The following is a 23,662-nucleotide window of genomic DNA, read 5'->3' on the forward strand; positions in this document are numbered from 1 at the left end:
AGTCTACGTTATTACACGAGTATGAAGTTTATCCCTTCGCCGAGTGTCTTATACCGACTTGTTGTTGGATGCAACACAGCCTCCGAGTTGATGACAACCCATGTAACGAAGTGGATAGCCTTGTCCTTTAAAAGCTGAGTCCTTGACGGCGTTGGACTCGATTGTGTGATCGGTTTCATCCATTCCCATTCAGCACTGCTACACCCGGAGTGATTATATTACTATAATAGCTAAATGAGATAGAATCGCGGGAGAGAAACGAGACGGGATTCTTTGTTGTTCCGATCATCGCTGTATCGCTGCTCCGATATTATCCTAGCTCACTCGGTCAGACGTAATACCTTATATACGATCTGCAGGAGACGGGAGTACCTGAAATGCTAATTTGTCGTCCTGGTGTATGACGAATGTATGCCGCGTAAATGTGCCCGCACGATTCACGGGACTTACACAAAGCGCTGGTAGGATAATCGCAGTAATATTATCGCATGTATGTACTGTTGAGAGATGCTTTGTCTGTAAGATTCCGATCTCCCGACAGCTCCGTCGAGAAAACCCTGCACAGATCTTCTTGGTTCAGGATGACGGTGATGGTATGAAATTGACATATCGCAAAGTTGAGAAATTAGTTTGCCTTGAACTTTGAATTGCAAATATTACATGAGAACTTCGTTAGTTACGATGCAAATGTGTTTGTAACTCGGATTTTCTCGACGTCGTCAGACATGCGGAACGCGAACAGAACGAGTGAAAATCTGATGCCGGATAAATGAATATTATTACTTATTTATTCACATCTTTCGTTAATTGCTGCCGAAACTACGCTGGTCGATTTAAATCTCGCTCAAGTTCTCTCGCATAAATAGGTGCGCACCAATTATTTTCGAACCCCTTACTCTTCGCTCTTGATTAATGAGAAATTGTCAACGTAATTGCACCCTAATATAGATATTATTGTGAGACAAGTGTGCGGTGACACTAGAAGACTCAAACGTCTCTAACATCTTTTTAGCGAGCCCCATTCAATATGGAAAATGATTTCACGTAACTGCATGCATCGACACGGGCACACAGGGTGATTCGTATGAATAGAGAGAGAAAGCTGTCTTAAGAAAGAATGTACGAACGTAATATTTGTCATACTTGTTCGCAATTTATTCACCTTAATTACTATAATAAACAAAAGAATTTGAAATTCACGCGCGTACGGACGTATGAATAACACAGAAAAGGAATGTGGCGACATCCATCTTCGGATTAGTCAAGGTTTAGCGTGTTTCTCCTTTGGTAACACCCTCCAACAAGAAACGAGTTTTTTAAAACTAATTTTCGAGATGATTCTGGTGGTAAATACCGGTCGGTTACCTACCTGTGGTAGTAATATCATATTTGATTGACGAGGATACGTTGCATATAACATTGCTGAATTCTGTTATCAATTTTTGTTACACCTCGCAACAAGTAGATATGGTTCGTTATCGTTATATGAAGAATCGTTGTTTTAATTACGGATGGATGATGGATAATTGTTTATGTTTTATACGGGCGAAAGTCAATTGAGTTTGAATATTCGCGCACATAAATTTTTTTTGCGAGTGGTGAGAGACAATCACTCGTGTAAAGAACCTGGTGAACACTTAAAACTTAAAACTGAGATTGAAAACATCAATTACTATAATACATTTGGCATCACCTCATCGCAAAATGATCCAGAAACTGTCGACAAGAAAAGGACGAAAGAGTACAAGAATGACCACAATCATCAAATAACGAGAGATCTGTAAAATTCTGAATCAAAATACAAAACGAACGAGACCGGTGAAAGCGAACATGAACAGGTATCGATATAACGATTCATCGGCAAGTCGGAAAAAACTTCCGACATCAACATGATCGAAAAGAAAATGAGACCATAAAAAAAACAGCTAAATTTATTCGACCAAATACTCTGTGATTAGGATGGTTGTGAAATTCATCGTTAAATCTGCATGAACGCAAGAGTCTTTGAGAAGTCTTACACCGTGAAGAATGAAAACATAATCGGCTTTTAATCGAGTTGCAAAAAAAACTTTTAGTCGAGAAATTTGTACAATGAAATTGAAGCTCATTCGTTGATGAGAAATAATAAAATCTATGTTAAATTTCAGTTATAATCGACGTGTTAGTTTCAACAAAGGAACGATTGGCTCACTGACAAAAGTAATGGACACTGACGAAACCCAGGGTCGAGCCCGAAATCATATTTACTTGAACAGTCTTTCATTCGATTGTTTACACTGATAAAAAAAAATTTTAATTGTGATTTTTTCAATGAACGTCAATTTTATACCGAGAATTCTTAGCATAAATATTTTATTCGACTTAACGCGTTATGTTTCTGGGTGTACTTGTGGAAAAAATGTTTTGTTGCCTTAAATTAAACAATCAAATAATACGATACGTAGAACAAATGTTTTTCTAAACTTCGTATACATTTCATAAATAATCACTACACACTCCGCGATTTATTTCACCGCGCCTCGAACAACAGCTTGCAAATGCCACGCTTTTGCTTAGAACCAAAACGTATCAAGTGATCGCGCAGAACGCACGGTCAAACTTGAAAATTTAATAACCCGTAACAAAATTGATTAGAACTGAAGGCTCAGCAGATCAAGAGTGTTTTATTTTTTTCTTATCAAACCGTTTGCGGAAACGTCGCGCAAAAGGTGCGTCTGATTCCCGTGATTAATCTAGGCGTAAAAAGACGCGACCGATTAATTTGTCAGGAAACTCTTAAATATCTATATCCCCGATTATTCTATGTATTATTTTTGTGATTACTGGCAGACTATCGGTACAGCAACTTTTGGTAGAATGGACTAGAAACATCCTGTATGCTAATCAGCGTTTTTCTAAACGAGCTGAGCTTACAGCTGATGGACAATTTTCAACTATTTAAAACTTGAGGATCATTGAAGATCTAATATGCAATTTGATTACGTTACATTATGCGAAACTGTGGAATTTCATCTATTAAACATTCATGTGAATATGATTAAATAATCGGTGGAATATGTTTACACTTCAGGTACGTTATTACATCAAGATAGATAAATACAATTCGTTCTCGCGAATACGCGTAAGCGATGGTTACCTGTCGCGATGCTCAATTCACTTTCAGCAACGTGCAAAATTTACAACTTCAAAGTAAGTTATGATGAAAGAAATCGCAAACAACACATGATTTGGCTGAAAGTCAAGCACCGTTGCGAGCGTGAATGAGCCTATTCATGGAGCCAAGATATAGAAGATTTGTCTAACAATTGTTATCACTATGCCACATGACAAAGGAGCCCCAGAGAAATACTAGTAACTTAAGCACATGCAAACTCACCGGTTGTCAGGTAATTGAGAAGTTACTCGGATGTCTTTACTCAGCTCTGAAAAAAACAAAAAACGAAAATAAAATTACTCTCATAAAATGGTGCGGATGTGTAGAATGTGGATTTTCAGTTCTCAAATTGATGATTACTGTTATCTACTTCCATATTTATTCACTGCATATTATGCAAGGTCAAAAATTCGATTTCAAATTTATGAACTTGAATAATCAAAGAATTATGAATTTAAGTATTCTTACCTCTTCCAGGTTACTCCACATTTTACATATAGTAGTTCTCGTAGTATCTCGGATGAAGTGGTGAAGCAATAAGACACTTTTCACACTGCAATATATAGGTGGATTACATTTCACTACAGGATGTCTCTATCAATACTAATTTTTTTTATATAATTTGAGTAATTTTCAATGAATTAATAAAGGAACTTCGAAATTGAATAACAGTATGCTTATCAAATAAGCGGAAGTATTGAATAAATGTTTCAAAGAAGTGAGAAGAATTCAATATCAATCAAAATAAATCCTTAAATCATCCATGATTCAAAGTGACATGGGAATTCAAAATCATATCGATTACGTACCTTATACTTTTATTCACTGTAGTGATCAAGACAGCTTTCGCTTTGGTCTAAGACGTTAATGATGTCAGGTCACTTCATTTAGATCATTACTGAAACCGGCCAATAATGCTGCAGTATAAACCATCCCTGTAATCAGGTAAAGGACAATGACATTTTTTCAGTATTTTATCCGCAAATCCAATACACACAGCATTGAAATTTTACTATCATCTTCATAAAATAGACAACTTTATCAAAGTGAACGCAGCCTGATGGTACAATGAAGAATGACCTCAAAAGTGTACCTATTTTTTCATCCATATCATTGACCCGTAGATGTCACATTATACTATCATATTTTGCCAAGTTTTAAAAATGATCTCGAATATTTCGTACCTGTTGTTTTCCAGTAATAAATTGATCTGTTGAGGCACCGCATGATGTTTTTGTAAAATTTATTGGCAATGTTTTTTAATCCAGAAGATCACCAACGCCGATCAAAGTTGTCGTAGTTTATTTCTGTAATTAAATAAGACACAATATTTGGTAATAACGTTACTTTAAAATTGACTTACGCAGCATTCATGATTCAAGACTTATTAAGATTTTGCAAATAATCGTAATTATAAGACGTAATTTTAGAATGAGACCCAAGACACTGGGAAGTTCGAGATACTTGAAATTTCAGAGTCAACAACGCTGTGATACATGAATTGTTAAAATACGGTAATGAAATAGGATATAACGAAATAAAGAATTACAGTATCGATTCCCAAGAAAAATTTGGAAAAACGAAAATATCGCTCATTACAAATTCGAAGAAATATACTCGTAGTGCCGACACTAAAACTACGCATCTACCAAAGATAAACAAGCAAAAAAAACAGCAGCGTAACAACAAGAATCGTGCTCATCACAGCTAATACAATTCACTGGTGTCGTTTGGACATATAAAACTCACTTCGAATATTTGCAGGCTGCATTCATTTCAATAACTCGTTTTTTTCTTGGGGCTGCGCTTCTGCCGCAAGTGTATTATTCACCGATGACATTGGTGGGAATGAACCGATCGAATTACATAGCATAGCCTAAACACCGCGATCTAAACTCTGCAATGCTGGCGACCGTGAATTCGCTCCGACTGCTCGAGAGCGAATGACCACAGGAGCCACTACTTCCCACATTCAAATACGCACTGTACATACCTTTTGAAAATTGGACATAACGATTGTACAGTGTCGAATGGTCGTAATTTGTTGTTTACGTCGCAGAATTCGTACCGGGAACAACTTCACACGTAATCTGTGAAGAACAATGTCAACAGCTACCGGAAAACAATTGAAAATCGAATGGACAATCATGCATATGTCGTTATACCGATCGTATATCACTTTTCGTATCTATAATAATTACAGCAAATGAAAATGGAACGTCCTAAAGTAAATGACACACTCAACACACATGATTTCTCTTACCGTGAATATATCCAGCGTAAATATCAACGAATTTAATCTCTAGGGGAAGTACGTGACGGTCGATCTTACGATTGTCATTTGTTCGCAGAAATCCGTTGAAAAAAACCAATCACACACATACCACAAGAAAACGAACCACTCCGTCGCCTTCAACTGTTTATTTGACGATCACTTACCAAGGCAAGACCTATAAACCGAGTTGATTACAAAAAATTGGTAAAGTAAGCACAAACTTGTATAAATTCAGGACGAAGAACTTGCAGGGTTGCACATGTTTGAACTCGTCTGCGCCCCAGAATTCCGCAGCGACGCCTGCGTCACAAGTGAGAACCGACGCAAGACGACATTGAAAATGTATTTCTATCGCTCTGCACTTACCGACCCGTCTTGTGGATGTCGATGTTAAATCCAGTTAGCATGGCAGATTACTGCAATTTTCCCTAGCTCTGTCTGCCCGTCAGCTTCGTGCAACAGTCGGTCAATGTATGGCAATCGACCCGTATGCTTACATGTATGTTAGATACACAGATCCCTGCTCCGAATGGAATTATTCTATTGCATCGCCATCTGTGGGTACAATCTGCTTCTCGTAGCGACGGGTCGTGAATGAATGTACGCCCATAATTTTGCACACCATACACGTTGACCATACACGACGATGCGAAGCGCATCGTGACGTAGTGTGACTGTGTGAACAACTTCAGGCTAAACCGCAGTCAACACACTGATGCCAATAGAAAAAAAAAATCGTATAGTTCATAGAAGGATGAAACTAATTACGTAATTAGTGGATAATTTAGCTGACGAAGCGTTAATAGAGCGTAAAATAAATGTTCAAAGGTGAAATATATTTGGTTCCGAATGAATTTTTATACTTTTCTCAATTGTGGTGGTAAAAAAAAAATCGGCGAATATTCAGTTGCACGGTTTCCATATTGCCACTTTGACAAATCAAAACACAATAGATATAATAGCTTAGTGAACGGTGAAACGTAATTGGCAAATATTTGCGACGTTGAGATAAGATGATAGAAATGTTATATTTTCATCACTAAAAAAATGGTGAGTACATCTTTTTGGGAACCGAAATAGTTGTAAAAGAAAATTATAAAATATGGTAGGGTAGTTCAGGTGTCGGAATAAGAAAATGGCGTTTTAGAATCTGCAATCGTGGGATCTAGGAAATTGCATCGGAAAATAATCGGAAATATTACAAGCGAAGTAAAGAGAGGGAGAAAGGGGAGAAAGAGGGCAAAATGCACACAAATAACATCTAATCGGTTGGGCATTGGCAGGATGTGAATCATCGTCGTCATACTGGCTAATCACGGGATTATTTCCAGGTGTAACCACGAACGAGCGGATTTGAGCGACTTTAACGAGGGCCAGGTAGCCGTCCAGGCTACCCACCAATTGACAAAATACAGCCCAAGTCACAAGTCGACATTATTTCACCTAGTTTCGTGTTCACGCAAGTTTCTCCAAGTTTTTAAAATTCCCCGTTTTGTCACTTCATCTATCAAACGGCGACTTAAAAATGTATTAGATTAACAAAGAGAAATTAGCAAATCGGAGCACCACCTTAGTTGGTCAAAAACGGAAAATAATCAATGTAAACGGTGTTCCTGAATTTCAATGCTGTGTCAACGCTGGCCATCTGATTGAATCTTCTACCGTATCGAAACGTGTCAAGTGATCTGAGGCAAGAAATGGCGCAGAACCACGGAACGGGCAACATAGCTTAGCCGTGTGAAATGTAATAACAGTGAACAGGAGGTGTAAAAAAATTGCTCCCAAAAGTAACAAGCCTAAAGTCAGTGTCGATATTTGTTTCTCCCTTGAAAATCGGGCAACATGTCTCAGGAGCATAAGTGGCGGCCCTGGATGCCGACAGGTGCTGAAGAAGCTGCTGGCGGTGAAGGGTCTATGGAAATTTACATCGAAACATTGATGGGCCTTGCATTCGAAATGACTGTGTCACCCAACGATACCATCGGATTTATAAAACAAAAAATTCAACGTATCGAAGGTGAGTGGGCAGTTTGCATTGAATATTAATGATCTGCTGTTTGTGAAATTAATATGTCTTGCATTTTCACCAACCCAAGTTGAGAATTTTTCTTTGTTTCGTAATCTCAATATTTGCTATACTGCTCATTTAACATTGGTTCCATTTGTCTGTCTACCATAAAATACTAGTACAGAAGTCACACTATTTATTTTTGACAATGAACTCGTTGTATAAGTATAATGCTTATTTCAGATGAAATTCTCATTTTCGAATATATAGGAAAACCTGATAAATCTTGAAACTGTGATCCAAATTCAAATTCAAATATAATATGGAACTTCAAAATGATGAGGGTTAAATCATTTTGTAACAAATGTAGTCAAATATACATGTATCTGGTTAAACAATAATAATTTAGCACCTAACATCTTGATAGCTTGAAACAAACATTTCACCATCGATACGAATTCCGATAAATATTGATTTTACAATTTACTCACGCCAACTAACATAATTGTAATACAGTAAGAACTGATATTTATAAAAATCTTCCAATCGATTTATATCGCTTGAATGAAGTGGTTGAAATCATTTAAAAGAAAAATTAGACAAAAGAAAATCCATAAAATGCTTCTGTTTCATTTTCATGTATTAAATTTCATCGAAATGGCCTATGGTATATACTTGTGCCGAGATATTTCATTGGGCGCACACTGTATAGTCGTCAAATATTATTTCATTATTACATGACTGCTAATTGTATGTCAGGTGAAAATAAAGTTATATCAGTATTGCAAACAACTCATGGATTACTGTACATTAATTTCTGTTCCACCTCTTCTTAGGCCTTAAAATATTAAAAATATGATAATTAAGATGAAAAGATTTATGCAATTGTGAATTTATTTTGATTACTAATAAATTAATAAGATGAACTTTGGAAAAATATTTATTACAGCATTCCTGTAACAAATCTTTAATGGGTATATAAATTTTTTTTATGTTTATGTTGCAGGTATTCCAGTGTCTCAACAGAATATAGTATATAACTTGTGCGAACTCTCTGATTCGAGCACACTTTTGGACCACAACATACGTGAAGGTGCTACCTTGAAGTTGGTCTTGTCAATGCGAGGTGGACCTATTAGCACGCGTCGTTTACCCCAAGTGGATGATTATTCCATTAGAGAACTTCGCGAATTTGTTGAAAATAACAAGTTAGTGAAGTGTAAAATTGTATATGATAAGTTTAGTTTTAACATCTTCTAATTCAGGCATGTTTCTCACTTTCACAAGCACTATCAACTTCTAATAACTAGTCTTTTCTGTTCCATGTATTATTACGGGATAAACATATTAATATATACGTGCTGTACAACATATACTGAAAATTTTCTTTCACAGAGAAAATATGATGGATCAGCTGCCACCAGGGTGTCGAGTGACTGTTCTTGTATTTAGAGAGGGCGATTCTGTCAGTTTGTTTAAAGTGATTGAGAATGACGACGGCACCTACTCTCCCATCGCTGATTCATGGAGTGGATCATCAATAAGGTATACTTGCATATGCAATAAATGCGATTAGCTCTTTTTGTGGAAAGACCTTATCAAACGTTAGATTTTGCCTACAGAAACATTTTCTCGGACTCTGATTGCGAAGAGGTAGCTGAGAGACTGCAAGAAAATTCCACAACTATGGGAAAGATGCATGCTTTGAGGCAACAAATGGAGAAGCTCTCGATTCAGAAGGTTTCTATCTTAACTTGATTGTGTGATTTTATTTGGAGGACAGAGCCTGCCTCGTGCAAACAAAAAATTACGGGACATAATTGATTCATATGTTTTAGTCAAAGAAATCGAAGAAAAAAGATGAGGATGAAAAAACCAGTATTGTGGATTCCTTGGCAAGCTCAAACAAGCTCGACGTGGTATGCAGAGAGGACGAAAATTTTAGAAATACCACTCTTCTACCTCCAATTGCAGCTCCTAAACTCCCTGACCCTAATACTGCGAGTTTTAATTTGAGTAGTATGCCAAAAAAATATTTGAACCGTAGACCCAGAGAATTGAAATCTCTTCCACCAGAATACTATAACGCTTTACGAATGCCTTCGAATAAGGAATACGATAATATCATCTCTCATAAATTTGTGCCTAATAAGTTGGACCCCATAAATCAGGAGTTACAATTAAATCAGCGAGGATTTGGCTCAATAGGAAGCGAAATGGCATCTCAAACAAAAAATTTTGGTCATATTGGGAGCGAAATGATGGCTCGGAAGAAGCGCGAACAAGAATTGGCTAACAGCAAATCAAAACCGTTTTCAACCGACCCGTGCAATAATATGTATCTCAATGCCAATTTCGAAAGATATGACCCAACAAACTGGCAAAGGAATGAAAATACAGATAAAGACCTTACACTACCGGACCTGCGCAGAAAAAGCTTTGACAATTTTAGCGACCCCAATGTGTACAGGTCACACCGACATTCTCCTACTCTATCGAATCATGAGAATATGCCAATGGAATGCTCTTCTTCAAGTATAGCCATAGTCGAGGAAGAGAATCCCCTGGATACAAACTTTTCACAAAACCCAATCACAGTAACATCGACTGAATCCACGACAGTTGCCATATCGCAATTACCTTCAGAAAGACTTTCCAAATCTAAGGGTACATCTAAAAGTAGATTTCGGTTAAGAAGATACGGATTGGTATTCACTGATCACGAACGTCCAAAAACCTGTCCAGACCTAAAGATTTGTCAAAAGTCTTATGCTGATCTGATGTCTGAAAAAACAAATAGCTATGAAGAATCTGACACAGACTCAAAGTGTGAATACGAAGACATATTTTCTAAACAAAAAAGCTGTGATGTTAGCCAGGAGAATATTGCTGGTAAACATATAATTGAAAACCCGAAATTCGAAACTGGGTTTGCTGATCACAGCATCTGTATGGAAAATGTAAATGACTTGTTAGCTCAACGTATGTCGGAAACCTCAGCGTACGATTATGAATCTGAGAAAGATTTCACTAATTTCAACGCATCTGATAAAACTCGACTATTTCATCAATCTCTGTACAACAGAATTACAACAGGGCGTAATTACATTGCTCACAAACTCGGCGAGTCTAGTTTTGAAGGGGGAGATAGTAGTTTTCCTAAATATGACAATACAGAAGGTAGATTACACAATTCTGGGAATGATTCCAATGTGCACTTCTTAGGTAGAGTAAAGAGTCCGGTGCTTAACGCTAAGGATATATTCGAATCAAGTTATGAAAATAAAGAAAGTTTGTTTGGTTTGGGAAACGACGGAGCAAGAATTATGGATGCATCTGGTTATGACAGTAGTGAATCAAGCTATCTTCAACTCGATACTGCTGAATTGCAAACAGTTAGTGGAGCAGAACCACAGTTACAAGTTCTTGGGCGTGTTCGTAGCCCAATCCTTAGTACGAAAGATATTTTTCATGTCGATAACCAGGAATCTAATGCATTTAAACCGTCTTCTTCGAGCAGACTAGAAGAACTTGGTATCGAGCAAAAAATTAAAATACTTGGGCGTGTTAAGAGCCCTGTTTTAGCCACAGATAATTACAATTTCGAAAAAGAACACGCTTTGTATAATCCAACTCCTTCTGACGCTGCCTTCTTTGAGAAACAAATAAAAATCTTAGGCAGGGTTACAAGTCCGGTTCTTTCATCGGAAGAGTATAGTTATGACAAGGAAGATATATTGTACCGTCCAAATTTTCCAGTCAACGACACTCGTTTGGATAAGCATATTCAAATTTTGGGTAAGGTACAAAAAAGTCCACCAAAAGATAAAAAGAATGTACAGCCCATCATTTCTAATCCCCCTAAAAAGACGACAGTAAAAACACGTTGCTTCCACTGCCATAAGCGCCTAAATATTACTAACATCTACAATTGTCGTTGTGGAAATCTATTTTGCTCGGCCCACAGGTATTCCGAAGTTCACGGTTGCAATTACGACTATAAAACAGCAGGTAGAAAATTCCTTGAGCAAAACAATCCGTTAGTTACAGCCCCCAAGTTGCCTAAGATATAAATGCACGTTATTTTCTGCACAATTATGAAATTAATTCGTTATTTGTTCTTTTTTTTTCTTTTTAACCCCATCTGCTATTGGTACGTTACATTATACGCAAGAGTTATGTTTGGTGAAAAATTATTAAATGTACCAAGGGTGATATGTGTTGATAATGTATGTAACTATAAAAAAAAAAATTGAAAAAATCGAATTAAAAAAAAAATAATAATAATAATACCTAGTGCTAGGTTTTGTTTCCTCCTATTGTGCGGAATAGTTACTAAAACATTCTATTAGTGTCATCCATGCATTAGCTGATAATTTTGACAAAATGGATTCGCTAAATTGACTAAAAAGTTGATTTCTTGGCTAGCATAATTTGAAACAAAGTTTCGTTAAAATTAGACCTTAGAATTATTTTCAATAAATGCCTTGTAAATTATAATAAAGAATACTAAAAATTATCCAGCAACAATCAGTAGATTATATGTAAGAATATTAAATGCACGAAGATTTCGATGTTTAATATCGACGTTTATTCTAATTTGATTTACGAGCGTCACCGCATAGCTCATCCAATTAACTCGTGCATTCGAAAATTCCTATGTCCTGTTATAATGGCATTTGTATTAATTCTACGGATTTGTAAAAAAAAAAGTAATAATATTAATAAAACAATAAAAATTTCGTTTAAGGGTGATAATGATGCTTGAACGCACCTTTTGTAATAACATGCTTAGAATCCCATATATATATATATCTATATATCACACATACCTATATAAACGTATATATTTTTATTAATTCAATTAGCAACGTATTCAGCTAACTTATTTTCCTTACATAATATAACGTTGCACGATGTATTTAAGAACAAATTTTCACTTGTTACTGTTACGAAAATTTGACTAATACAAAATATTGCGATTATAGCAGTCATTTTTACGCCATTTTCTTATAAATTCGCCCGAAAAAAATCATGTTCACAATTTTACAACAATGCTCTGAACATTTTTCTCTGATTCTCGGTTTCATGATTAATACTTTTTTACTTCAACTATGAATAACAAATATGATAAGTATCTGATATTTATATATTAGATATATTTGCTAGACAACAAACGTAAACAAAATGTACTTCATTTGTATGTTTTAGTTAAATAAATGATAAACTTGGTAACATCATTTTCTTGGGCTATCACAAGACTTCCTATTTGTTTTATAATTTCCAAGTTTGTATTTCGTTTCGTAAAACATTCTTACCTCATAAAGTTGAAAAAATAATGTCGAAACGCGAAATAATGCAAGTAACACATGTCAGAACCCCGCACCCTTTACACCCTGCAGGGGGATTTATTTACTGATTGTGTGAACAAAACTTGAACATTTCATACTTTACTATTTAAAAAAAACAACATTTCCATTGTTCCAATTAGTAACGCAAATTATGCTCGAATTTGGGAATTGCTGCTCATAAGAACAACGTTGCTTTGAAAAAATCAAGCAGGAGAGCCCATCGGTCCAATATTAGTGGAACCATTTGAAATCGGACATAAATTCATTCTTATACTTCAACCTTTATTATTAATTTCATTATCTTTTGGTTTATGCCAACTTGGAGATTACCGATTTTTTAAAAGTTGTAAGGCAAGTTCTTCATCTTCGAGTAAACTTAGACCAGCCTTCTTATCCAACAATTTAGCCTTTTTGCTATTTTTCTTTCCGTTTATTTCTTCAGTATCTAACAACTTTCGCTTGCGTATTCTGCGAAAAAAATTTATCTTCAAAAACGAGACATTTAAATGCAATTTTAAAATCGAATTATCATTCATTACCTGTCAAATTCATCAGAATCTTCACTAGCATTATCGGATTCAACAGCATCGCTATCCTCGCGTTTGCCATAAATTTTATCTGGATCTGGCAACCAGGACAGGTCTGGCTCGTTTTCATCGCTACTACCATGACTATCTCCTTCATCTTCTGCGTCCTCTCCTTGTTCTGCCTCCTCGTGAATCTTCTTTCTGCTAGCTTTTAGTTTCTGCTTCTCTTCCCGATGTTTTGCTCTTATTCTTTCTTTGAACCGTTCTTTATCAAAACGATCCTCCTCACGTAGTATCGCCTTTGCTTTTTCAATATCAATCCCAGAGCTCTCTTCATTTTCATATTCACGTGCTATCTCAGACATTTTAGATTTTGTAGGGTTTACAATTACCTATAAATATACATTCATTATTGTTTCCAGCAAATTTATTCCTACAATCTGCAAATTATGCGTCTGACATGATGCTGAATTTAACTTAAGATGTTATAAAAATCGAAAATGTTTTCAAAACATGTGCCATTTCATCAACTCTCAATAAAAATTGGATGTAAAAATGTATAATGTAAATAATATACATATATGAAATACATTTACCTGGCCCTCGTCATCAAAAGTAGTTTTTTTATTCGCAACTATTTTTTTCTTGAGAATTTTCTTAGCTATTGCAGCTTTTGTGATAGCTTTTTTCTTGGATATACTCAAATTGTCTATGTTTTCAATAGAGTTTTCTTCCACATGATCATTCAGAGAACCAGCACCATCTTGGATGTATATGTCTCGCCGTTTGACAGTTAGAATATTTTCGTCACTGTCACTATCCTCTATAAATAGCACATAAAATAGAACTTCACATACAAAGGAAAGTTTATTCAGATAGAATCAAATGAATCCATTATTTAAAGAACAGAATATCTTCAAAAACTGACTCACTTGTACCCCTCTAAATGTAAAATCTAAAAATATTTTACATGTATACTCAGATGTATCCTACAAATTTCGAACAGCTTATACCTATAAATATAAAAAAACAACTCGCCATTGCCAAAAAATGTGTCGCTTCGATCCCTTGAATCAGTAGCATGATATTCATTGTCACTATTCTCATGTGGCTCATCGCCGCTGGTACTATTTACAGAACCTTTATCATCATCACTATCTGATTCGATGTCATAATTACTTAGTTTTTGTGACATTTCGGAATTTGTAGAATCGGTTAATTTACTGAGTTTTTTCGCACGTTGACTTTCTTTTGCTTTATTGATTTTTTGAAGAAATCGAATCCTGGGTGGTATTGCCAATCCCAATGATCTATGAAGTGTATACATCACATAATAAATGAATAGGTCTTGGAATGTCACTGAGAACGCACGGAATAATCACATTTACATTACAACGTACAAAATAATAGGTATGACCTCATATCATACAAAACTTACTTGGCGTAAGCATCCGTATTTAGCTGATGCACATCGAATATACTCTTGTCTTTCATAAGGAAAACGGATTTTACATAAGCAACAAAGGCTCTTTGAGCTGTCTCTTTCAGAGCCACGTCTCTAGCAAGTAATGCTTCCATCTTTCTATGCGGGGACTGTAGTTTATTCGGATTGATTCTGAAACAAATATTCACATATTATACCTTTACCAATTTCTTATATACCAAAATTCTTAACTATAAATATAAGGTAATAATCTAAATAATGATTGCGATTGATAGAAAAGAACATGAGGACATATTACAATGTTGAGAAGCTACTCAATTTTAGAATCTGTACAAGTGTAAATTCAGTTACTTGATAACATTAATAGGAACTTTATGTTCCTGCAGCTGCTCAATCATATTGATCTCACTTGGTAGTAAAACAAGTAATGATTCTCCACCTCGCTGGAATCTGGCAGTTCTGCCTGCTCGATGTATATAAGCATTGACATCTTCTGGACAATCCATTTGCACCACCCAATTCACCGCTGGGAAATCTAAGTTTATTATAATTTTGAGTATAAAATTTTTGCGACTGAATAAAAAAAAATTATAATCATGTATATGATGGATGGTACTCCAAATATACCTGAAGAAGTTAGTAAATATGACACTTAACTTCCCAGGTAAATTACCATAATTTATCTAACTGATTGATAATTCATGAAACAAATTACCTAATCCTCTGGCGGCAATGTCAGTAGCAAAAAGTACAGCATGTTGTTTTTTGCAAAATGCTTCATAAATAGCCATTCGTTTCAACTGGTGAAGTGTACCATATAATGCGAGCAGACTTACTCCTGGTTTTAAACGGCAAAACATATCATTCACATATTTGACCTAGAAAACATTCAAACGTCATACTCGTGCTCAATAATCGCAAGTGATGGATTTATCATGTAGAAACTATTACCTGTTTGCAGCTGGAGAAAAATACAAGTATTTTTTGCCGCAAATGATTTCTAACAAAAGACCATAACATTGACATTTTATCCTCCAAATTGCAGACAACGTAACTCTGTTGTAAACGTTCTGGTGTCTTATGTGTGGCATGTTCATGAACAGATACATACATTGGATCATGTAAACTCAATCTGGCCAAATCCTTGACTGACCTATTGTGAGTTTGGTATGGTTAGAGTACGTTAAAAAAGCTTTTGGTAGGTAGCAATGTAATATCTGTTCAGTTGCAATATGAGATACACACTTAGTTTGCGTTGCTGAAAATAAAAGTGTTATCCGTTGAGATGGCAGATTTTCAATAATGCTATTCATTGTCTGCTCAAATCCCATATCTAAACATCGATCAGCTTCATCAAGAACTAATACCTAAAACAAACAGGGTATAAAGATAATTGGTTAGGGCAATTCCATTTTGTAAATCTCACACAGTCGTTCAATTTTTAATGATTTAATTTCTCCAATAAGCAGTAAAGGTAATAATGAGGTAAGTAGAAAAAAAATCGGAATATTTTAAGATGTGTTTTCCCAGAGCCAATTCCAGATCAATACTACTCTTTAAATTCAAATACGAGCCATTACATTTTGATATTTCACTTATGCTTTACGACTCAAATTCTTATTCAGAATAAGAAAAACAAGAACAAAAGAAGTAGAATTGTCACATTATTGAATTCCGCCCCTAACCACAATACAGATACAAAATTCGATTATATATCTAAGTAAACTGTCATTGATCCTTTGAATGTACCTGCATATTGACACAGTCAAATAATGGATTCTCATCCATATGTTGCAACAATCTACCAGGCGTACAAATGACAATGTTGCACTGATGCATCCGTTTTTTCTCAAAATGTAGATCTTTACCGCCAATAATAAGACCAGCTGAAAAATCATGGTAACTGCCAACTTTTCTCAAAGTTTCATATATTTGATAAGCCAACTCTCGGGTTGGTGTGATAACCAGGGCTCCAACAGCATCCAATCGTGTCCATTGTTTACAGTACAAAATCTCTAGAATCTAGTGGCAACAAAATTCATGGTTTGATAAAATCATCTGTATTCAATTATATTATAACGATAAAGTATAAATAGAACGAGGCAGTGATTCAGATCTGCTATTGATGTTGACAGTTCATTCACGGCCATCCAAAATTGTCGTATATGTATATTCACCGGTATTAAAAAAGCTAATGTTTTTCCACTGCCTGTTTTTGCTGCTCCCAAAATATCAAGGCCACGCAATGCTAAAGCGATACTTTGTCGTTGAATTTCCGTTGGCTCAAGGAACTCGTTTACTTTCAAACCTCTTTGAGTTCGCTGCGACAGAGGGAGGTCAGAAAAAGTCTTCACTTTGGAAATATCAACCTAGATGGGAGGAAAAATTTATAACTATTTGCAATTTTAAACGCTTACTGCCGTTGACAGATCCCAATGCACTCGGCATGCAACAATTTAATTTCATGCTACAATAGGTTAGGATGTAAACAACAATACTGTACTATTCCTAAAACTGACCGTTTTGTAGGCAGCTTGAAGTTTTTCAATGATCTTCTCTTCAGGTTCATGTTTTTTCTTGTGGTAAATCTTGACTTTCTTTTTCGTCCCTTTATTCGGCATGGCGAATAATTTACCAAAATTTATCCCTCGACCACAGTCCTGCACTCAACAATCAGACCACATGGAAGTCGATCATTGATACGTAATTGTCAAGAACCAGAAGTAGTGCGTTGACTGGGTTGACTGATTCAAACATTTCGGATTTCGATATTCTTTGTCGCACACATTTTTCACGGCGCAGCCGCGTCTTCTGTACCACATATTCGATGCTCCAATCTTGCCACAAAATTCACATCAACATTTGAGAGGTTATGTATTGAATCACGTAACAAACATGAAATAAGCTTTATCATTTTTAATGTCACCTAAAGAGATATGGTTTTAGACAAGCCCTGTAGAACTTGTACAGATTTTAAAACATGGGCAAAATTACAGAAGGAAACATTCGATTCAGAACAAGTAAGATTGTTTTCTTATAGTTTAAATAATTTACATACGACAATCTTAAATGATCCATCATGTCACCTAGAGCAGGCGGTTTAGTAATTAAAATTTCAATTCAATGCATAATTGTTATTGCTGTACAAGTGGACATTTTTTACCTACTATTTCAAATAACTAACCACTAACAAATTATCTATTTGCACTACAAAGTGAACCTTAACTGGACACCCCGGATACTCCAAACACGCCAAAGGTTTAATTATCCCGAAATTTTCACAAAAAATTGGAGTGTTGAAACGATTATTCAAGGCACGCTCCAATTGCATAACAAATTACTGGTCTCTATTATACCTGCGCTGCAGTTTAAATAACTGTATTCTATCACTATCGAGAACCACTACACACAAAAAATACGAACCACGCTGTCAGTGTCGGTCACTCTCAGAGATTTCGTTTCCAAAAAATTTGTTTGCTCAGGAAACTTGTTCGGACAATAATTTCTTCCAAACATTCGTGACACGCGCGTGTTTGATATATTTAGATCGTCCCGTGTAGGTTCAGTCTGTAGTGCAAATAAGCATAGCAAATAATCAACCATTTTACTCGGTTTACCAACAGTATGGATTAAGGATTAAATCAATCCACACGAAAGAAAGTATATTTACAAATGTTCATTCTGCTGCACAGATTTTTTGTTCATTTAATACGATATGCCGTTGAATCAAATTCTAATTGTTATTCTTGGTTCTTTCTTATTTGCATAGAAAACACAACAAAAAGTGAAAGATCCTCATGGCTCTGCGCAACAGGCAGAGTCTACGGGAGCAACAAATAGGCGCAATGATTGTCCTCTTGATAAAGATGAGCTAGGTTCTAAAACATGGGCCTTCTTGCATACAATGGCTGCCTACTACCCTGATAAACCAACGAGCGAGCAAAAGACGGATATGAAGAACTTTTTCACTATATTTTCCAAGTTTTATCCATGTAATACATGCGCAGAGGATTTGCAGGTGCAACTGAGAAAGTCACCACCAGAAACTGAATCCCAGCATCACCTGAGCCAATGGCTTTGCAATATACACAATCAAGTAAATGAAAAATTAGGAAAGCCTTCCTTCGATTGTAACTTGGTTAATCAAAGATGGCGAGATGGATGGTTGGATGGTTCTTGTGACTGAACAAATTACACATGGCAATTAAGTCTTGTGAACTTGGTGCAAAACGTTACTATCATTAAAACAATATTGAAACAGCCTTGAGAAAAGACTTTAAGCTGATTAATAACAGAAATTCAGAATTTTTACTCTCAAGTCATTGAAGCAATTCATCGGAATTTCATGACTATAAGTATGTAATGAGAAATGATCAAGGTACAAGAAAAATTTTCATTTGAAATCTTAGCATTTCTAGTAAGTTACACTTATTTGGCTATGGATTAAGCTTCTTGTTCATTCTTAGTGTGAACTGATACAAGAAAAGCAATATAGACTGATAAGGGAAATAATCAAACCAAGGTTCCCATGATAAATCATGAAACTTGCATTTAGAAAATTTTGTGTCTTCAATGTATCTAGGTATGAAATTATTAATATGATATCTAATAGTCAAGTACCATAACAGTATTCACATATTTTACTTTAAACAAGTTGAGCTATTTACTCTGGATTTTTGTTATTTCACTTGTCTACAATTTAAAAAGATTTCAACCTTTGTGCATTTTTACCTCGTTAGATATATTATCCTGCCTGGATTTGACATTACTTTTCCTTATTTTCTATGCTCATTTCATTGGAAAATCTCAATTCCGATTTTGAAGAAACAACAGAATTTGATTGCGATGCAATCAGTATGAACAAAAATGATGAAATAACGTCAGCAGTCATAAGAAATTTTTAGAGAAGTCTTTAAGGGAAGTTAGTTGTGAAAATTAACAAAAACAATTATGGAATTAAACCACTACAGAGACTTAAGTCCTCTGGTATAATTAAAATTTGGTGAGTTTCAATTGTAGTATGCTATTTATAGAAGACGTGCTTCATGTGATTAGTATCACGAACGAGATGAGAGTTTAACTGTGGTCACTACACTGTACACTGTACATATACATGTAATAATGTTAATACATGTACATTGTTCTTGTTAATTGTGTACATAGTGAAATATGTATAGCATCTGATGTTCTAGTTTGCAATAAAACTGAACCAAGTAATAAAAAAGGTGGATTACTTCTTCTTTCAAGCAATTTTTTCTTCAGAGGGTAAATGCCAAAATTGCGAAAATAGAAAAATAGACCCATTAATTAAGGAAAAAGGAAGAGACAAACATGAGCAGCCTGTCTTAGTCAATGGTTTATATCGTTTATAATGAGGAAAATGTTGTCACGGATACTATCACATTGTAGCGACAGCTCCACTTTCGACAAAAATAGCGTCCGGCGATTGGCTCTAGATTACCATCTGGGTGAGGGTATTTCCAACGCAGCCAATCGCGGGATGCTATTTTCGTCACAAACGCGACTGCCGCTAGAATGTAATAATTGGTAATGGTACCCTAAGGCGTCGGATACCTTGCAGGCAGTCAACGTGCTTACCATGTTTAGGTTATAAATCTTGACAAATTCGTGGTTCGGATAAACGTGTGTCAAGCTTATTTTTCAACATTTCTATACAAATCCGGACTACAATGACAGTGAACAAGCAAATGACTAACGGATATAAAGGTATTACAAGCACAGTATGCATATAACAGTCACATAATAATTCGTGTTATTTAAATTTAAATTATTTACAATTCTCCACAGTGTTTTGGATTCGATACGGGGAGCCAAATTCAGAACGGCATCAAATATTCGTAAAGGAGCACTCTTTGAGGAAACAGGAGCCCCAATACCCGAAGGGACGTACACTGTTCATACTAAATATTCCACCTTACATCGGCGCTGATAGTATTAAGAATGCATTTGCAGAGACATGCGGCCCTGTCATATCTGTGACATTTGCAGCAAGACATGAAGAATCTCAAAACGGATTCAAAGTCTGCTACATTGTCTTTGAGAAAGAAACTGGATTAGACAAAGCTTTATTATTGCCTGAAAATTATGTCCTACTGTTGAACTCTACAGAAGATTCTATCACCGGTATGATAAGTAAGTTGAATATTTCGTACGGACATGAACTATATTGCTAATTCTGAAAATATATTTTTGTTACTAGAATATCCACAGTACACAATAAATGAATTTCATTTACCTCGATTTCTCATTATTTAGAATGGTGCAAACAGTATAACAACTCTGTATGTGATGAGGAAAAGACTCAAGAGGAAATTCAGGAATACATGCGTGGCTACGACCAGCGTGTTGCTCATAGATTAATGGAAGAGAGCGCAAAAGCAGAGAACAGAGGTGATCCAGATGGGTGGACTGTTGTTACTGGCACAAAAAAGCGAGGCCAACGTGCATTGATACGAAAAGAATCAGCCATTGGAAAGGTTCGACAAAAACAGGCCAAGAGTAATGAAAAGAAGCAGTTGCTCAACTTTTATACCTTCCAAATTCGTGAATCGAAAAAACAAAGTAAGTTAACTTTACTACACACTCCACAAAGTGCATATTTGCTGTTGGCACGTTGAAGAAGTTCTGTCAAACAACAATAAATTGTGTAATTTTGTAATTATTACAGATTTAGCGGAGCTACGCAAGAAATTTGAGCAGGATAAAGAGAAATTGCAACAGCTCAAAATTAAGAGAACTTTTAAACCGTTTTAAGTGGATTTTTGGCAATCAGTGCTGTACAAATTGTGAATAAATTTATGCTACAATAAAAACGATTCGATAAAGAATTCAATGCTAGCTTCACATAATCTTCATATAAATCCTTCCACAAATCGTATACGTGAGTTTAGACTCTTGGCATTTTCTGCAGTCAGTCTCAGAACTTTCCAGGTGAGATGCATTTTATTTAACGATCCACTTTCTGTTCTAGGGCAAAGTCAGTGTAAGATGTGATGACATTTAGATTTTAAAAAAGTCATTGAGTAATACGAATGAAAATTATTGCTGTAAAATACGTAATATATACATACATCTTACAATTGTGAACTGTACAATATTCAAATTATATTGGCATTTCTTGAAGTCATGCCATCTTTGATGTGTTCGTTTTTAACGTCCACTCTATAAGAAAGTGTTGGTATGACAACGGTTGCAGCAGAGCAAGTAACTCCTCTGAAATCATAAACGTTAAAACCTCCAATTATGTTTTTTACTGCTGCAGGAAAATATATCTACGCTTGGGTCTTCTGGAATTATTATCTCACTGTAATTTACAACAACAAATTACTTTCTTACGTTTGTTTCCATATATACAATTTGCAGACATTGCCGCACTAACAGCTTGTGCAAGCCGCTCCAATGCCAGGTCACGTGATGCGGATTGTAACTGTATGTGTGGAATGTTTGTTAATACACGAGCAGTGGCAGCTAGATGTTGTGCTGATATAGCATGCTTATTGCTGCCGCTATTTTTCAGTCGTAGCACAGAATCCATAAGAAGCTGTTGTATCTTGGAGTAAAATTTTTGCTGCCCATCTTCTGCAGTCACAGTTACAGAATCATGTCGTAATGGACTAAGTACGCACCATCTGGAATTTAAAATGTAAAAAATGAAGAAAGACAATTCTAGATCTTCGTGAAAATGATGTAGTAACTCAAAATCGAAAAATAAGATTCACCTAAAAAGGCCAGCTATAGGAGTGATCGGAGTCATCGGAATCCCTCCAGTCGGTAGAGCAGGATTGTCCATTAAAGATGTCAATAATAGACTAGGATTTTCATCTATCCAATCACCAATGAGTTTCAACAATTCTGTAGGTGGGTTTCTATCTTTGTAAACTTCACCGATGGCAGTGAGAAGATTAGCCGTGAAATGAGGGGCTAAGACTGGCAACTGCTTGAGCTTGTCGACAGTATTGGGGGTTAATACAAAATAGTCCTGTAAAATATGACGAGCCAAACCAACACTCTGAACTGAGGTCGAACCCAGTTGCTGCATCCATATTCCAGTTGCATTTAACACTGGTTTATTATGCGTGGTAATGGCTAGTGATACTAAATTTCCCAAGATTGTGTGTCTGGAACTTTCGGCAGGGAATAACGATAAAAAAACAGCATTTCGAACTGCGGGACTGCCACCAGGACTTTGAAAGAAATCACTTAGAACTTCGACCAGTTGTAACTCCTGTATAGCTGATGGTGTCATGCGTTTCTTACGCCTCTCGATTTCTCCAAATACAAATTCAGATATCAGGTCCATTTGCAGATCCATCTGCTTTCCAGGTCTAGCGCACAACATCTCTGAAGAAAAACTTGATGGTCAATCAACGAAATGTAAAAAATGTGATGTAACAGTCTCGTGCATTTCAATAGTATTTAAATAAGTTGTTACGCTACAATTTTCGCAAAGCTATTTACAAGCCGTCAGAAGCATAATTAGAAAATTTTTGAATTCGTGAAACTGCACAATTTGCACAATTGTAACCTATCAAAAAAAGAGAGTTGTTGAAATATTGTATGTACTTACCAATTTTGCACAAAGCTTCTCGCGCACATAAAGGAAAATCTAGCTTTCTCAAAGCTTGAATAAACTCATTTGTCGACATTTACCTTGCTTTTTAAAAACCTATCACTTTACGCAAATATTATTTTTTATAAAATTGTCAAAGTTTAATAGTACGAGAAATGTTAAGAGCAATTCGATGGGATGACAGCTTTAGTTATAATCATCAGAACTCAATAAAAATGATGATTTGTTTACATAAACAAACATCGCTATCCCAATGCTATCCCATTGCAAACATAAATAGCGACATTGGACATTGAGTAGCTCTATACCAGAA

The 23,662-nt window shown here is 35.7% G+C and overlaps 5 protein-coding genes across 7 annotated transcripts; 3 read left to right on the forward strand and 2 right to left on the reverse strand.

The window, feature by feature from the left end:
* Positions 1-6,103: 6,103 nt before the first annotated feature.
* LOC124416120 lies at positions 6,104-12,454 on the forward strand. Of its 2 annotated transcripts, none has more exons than XM_046897005.1 (6): positions 6,104-6,479; positions 6,577-7,446; positions 8,444-8,645; positions 8,833-8,982; positions 9,060-9,177; positions 9,276-12,454. In XM_046897005.1, exons 2-6 carry the CDS (start codon positions 7,272-7,274, stop codon positions 11,508-11,510), a joined length of 2,880 nt encoding a protein of 959 aa, XP_046752961.1. In that variant the 5' UTR covers positions 6,104-6,479; positions 6,577-7,271; the 3' UTR covers positions 11,511-12,454. The 2 variants fall into 2 exon arrangements, with proteins under 2 accessions (XP_046752961.1, XP_046752960.1); XM_046897004.1 differs by having other exon boundaries at positions 6,761-7,446.
* Positions 12,455-13,095: 641 nt separating this feature from the next.
* LOC124416121 (probable ATP-dependent RNA helicase DDX10) lies at positions 13,096-17,488 on the reverse strand. The gene is made up of 12 exons (XM_046897007.1): positions 17,279-17,488; positions 16,937-17,128; positions 16,509-16,781; positions 16,005-16,126; positions 15,711-15,912; positions 15,475-15,637; positions 15,111-15,294; positions 14,754-14,930; positions 14,354-14,625; positions 13,912-14,138; positions 13,328-13,707; positions 13,096-13,256 (listed from the first exon to the last, which is right to left on the reverse strand). Exons 1-12 carry the CDS (start codon positions 17,378-17,380, stop codon positions 13,115-13,117), a joined length of 2,436 nt encoding a protein of 811 aa, XP_046752963.1. The 5' UTR covers positions 17,381-17,488; the 3' UTR covers positions 13,096-13,114.
* A 75-nt stretch (positions 17,489-17,563) lies between these two features.
* LOC124416127 (FAD-linked sulfhydryl oxidase ALR) lies at positions 17,564-19,349 on the forward strand. Its single transcript, XM_046897018.1, has 2 exons — positions 17,564-17,779; positions 18,529-19,349. The coding sequence occupies exons 1-2, from the start codon at positions 17,696-17,698 to the stop codon at positions 18,943-18,945; spliced, it is 501 nt and encodes a 166-aa protein (XP_046752974.1). The 5' UTR covers positions 17,564-17,695; the 3' UTR covers positions 18,946-19,349.
* A 965-nt stretch (positions 19,350-20,314) lies between these two features.
* LOC124416126 (ribosomal RNA-processing protein 7 homolog A) lies at positions 20,315-21,595 on the forward strand. Its single transcript, XM_046897017.1, has 4 exons — positions 20,315-20,486; positions 20,568-20,912; positions 21,036-21,341; positions 21,448-21,595. The coding sequence occupies exons 1-4, from the start codon at positions 20,450-20,452 to the stop codon at positions 21,531-21,533; spliced, it is 774 nt and encodes a 257-aa protein (XP_046752973.1). The 5' UTR covers positions 20,315-20,449; the 3' UTR covers positions 21,534-21,595.
* Positions 21,596-21,634: 39 nt separating this feature from the next.
* Positions 21,635-23,544, reverse strand: LOC124416124 (uncharacterized protein C7orf26 homolog). 2 transcript variants are annotated; one of them, XM_046897012.1, is made up of 5 exons: positions 23,347-23,544; positions 22,499-23,120; positions 22,116-22,408; positions 21,887-21,992; positions 21,635-21,746 (listed from the first exon to the last, which is right to left on the reverse strand). In XM_046897012.1, exons 1-4 carry the CDS (start codon positions 23,423-23,425, stop codon positions 21,904-21,906), a joined length of 1,083 nt encoding a protein of 360 aa, XP_046752968.1. In that variant the 5' UTR covers positions 23,426-23,544; the 3' UTR covers positions 21,635-21,746; positions 21,887-21,903. The 2 variants fall into 2 exon arrangements, with proteins under 2 accessions (XP_046752968.1, XP_046752967.1); XM_046897011.1 differs by lacking the exon at positions 21,635-21,746 and having other exon boundaries at positions 21,828-21,992.
* Positions 23,545-23,662: the final 118 nt, after the last annotated feature.

The sequence above is a fragment of the Diprion similis genome, chromosome 2, assembly GCF_021155765.1.
Source record: "Diprion similis isolate iyDipSimi1 chromosome 2, iyDipSimi1.1, whole genome shotgun sequence".
NCBI lineage: Eukaryota > Metazoa > Arthropoda > Insecta > Hymenoptera > Diprionidae > Diprion > Diprion similis.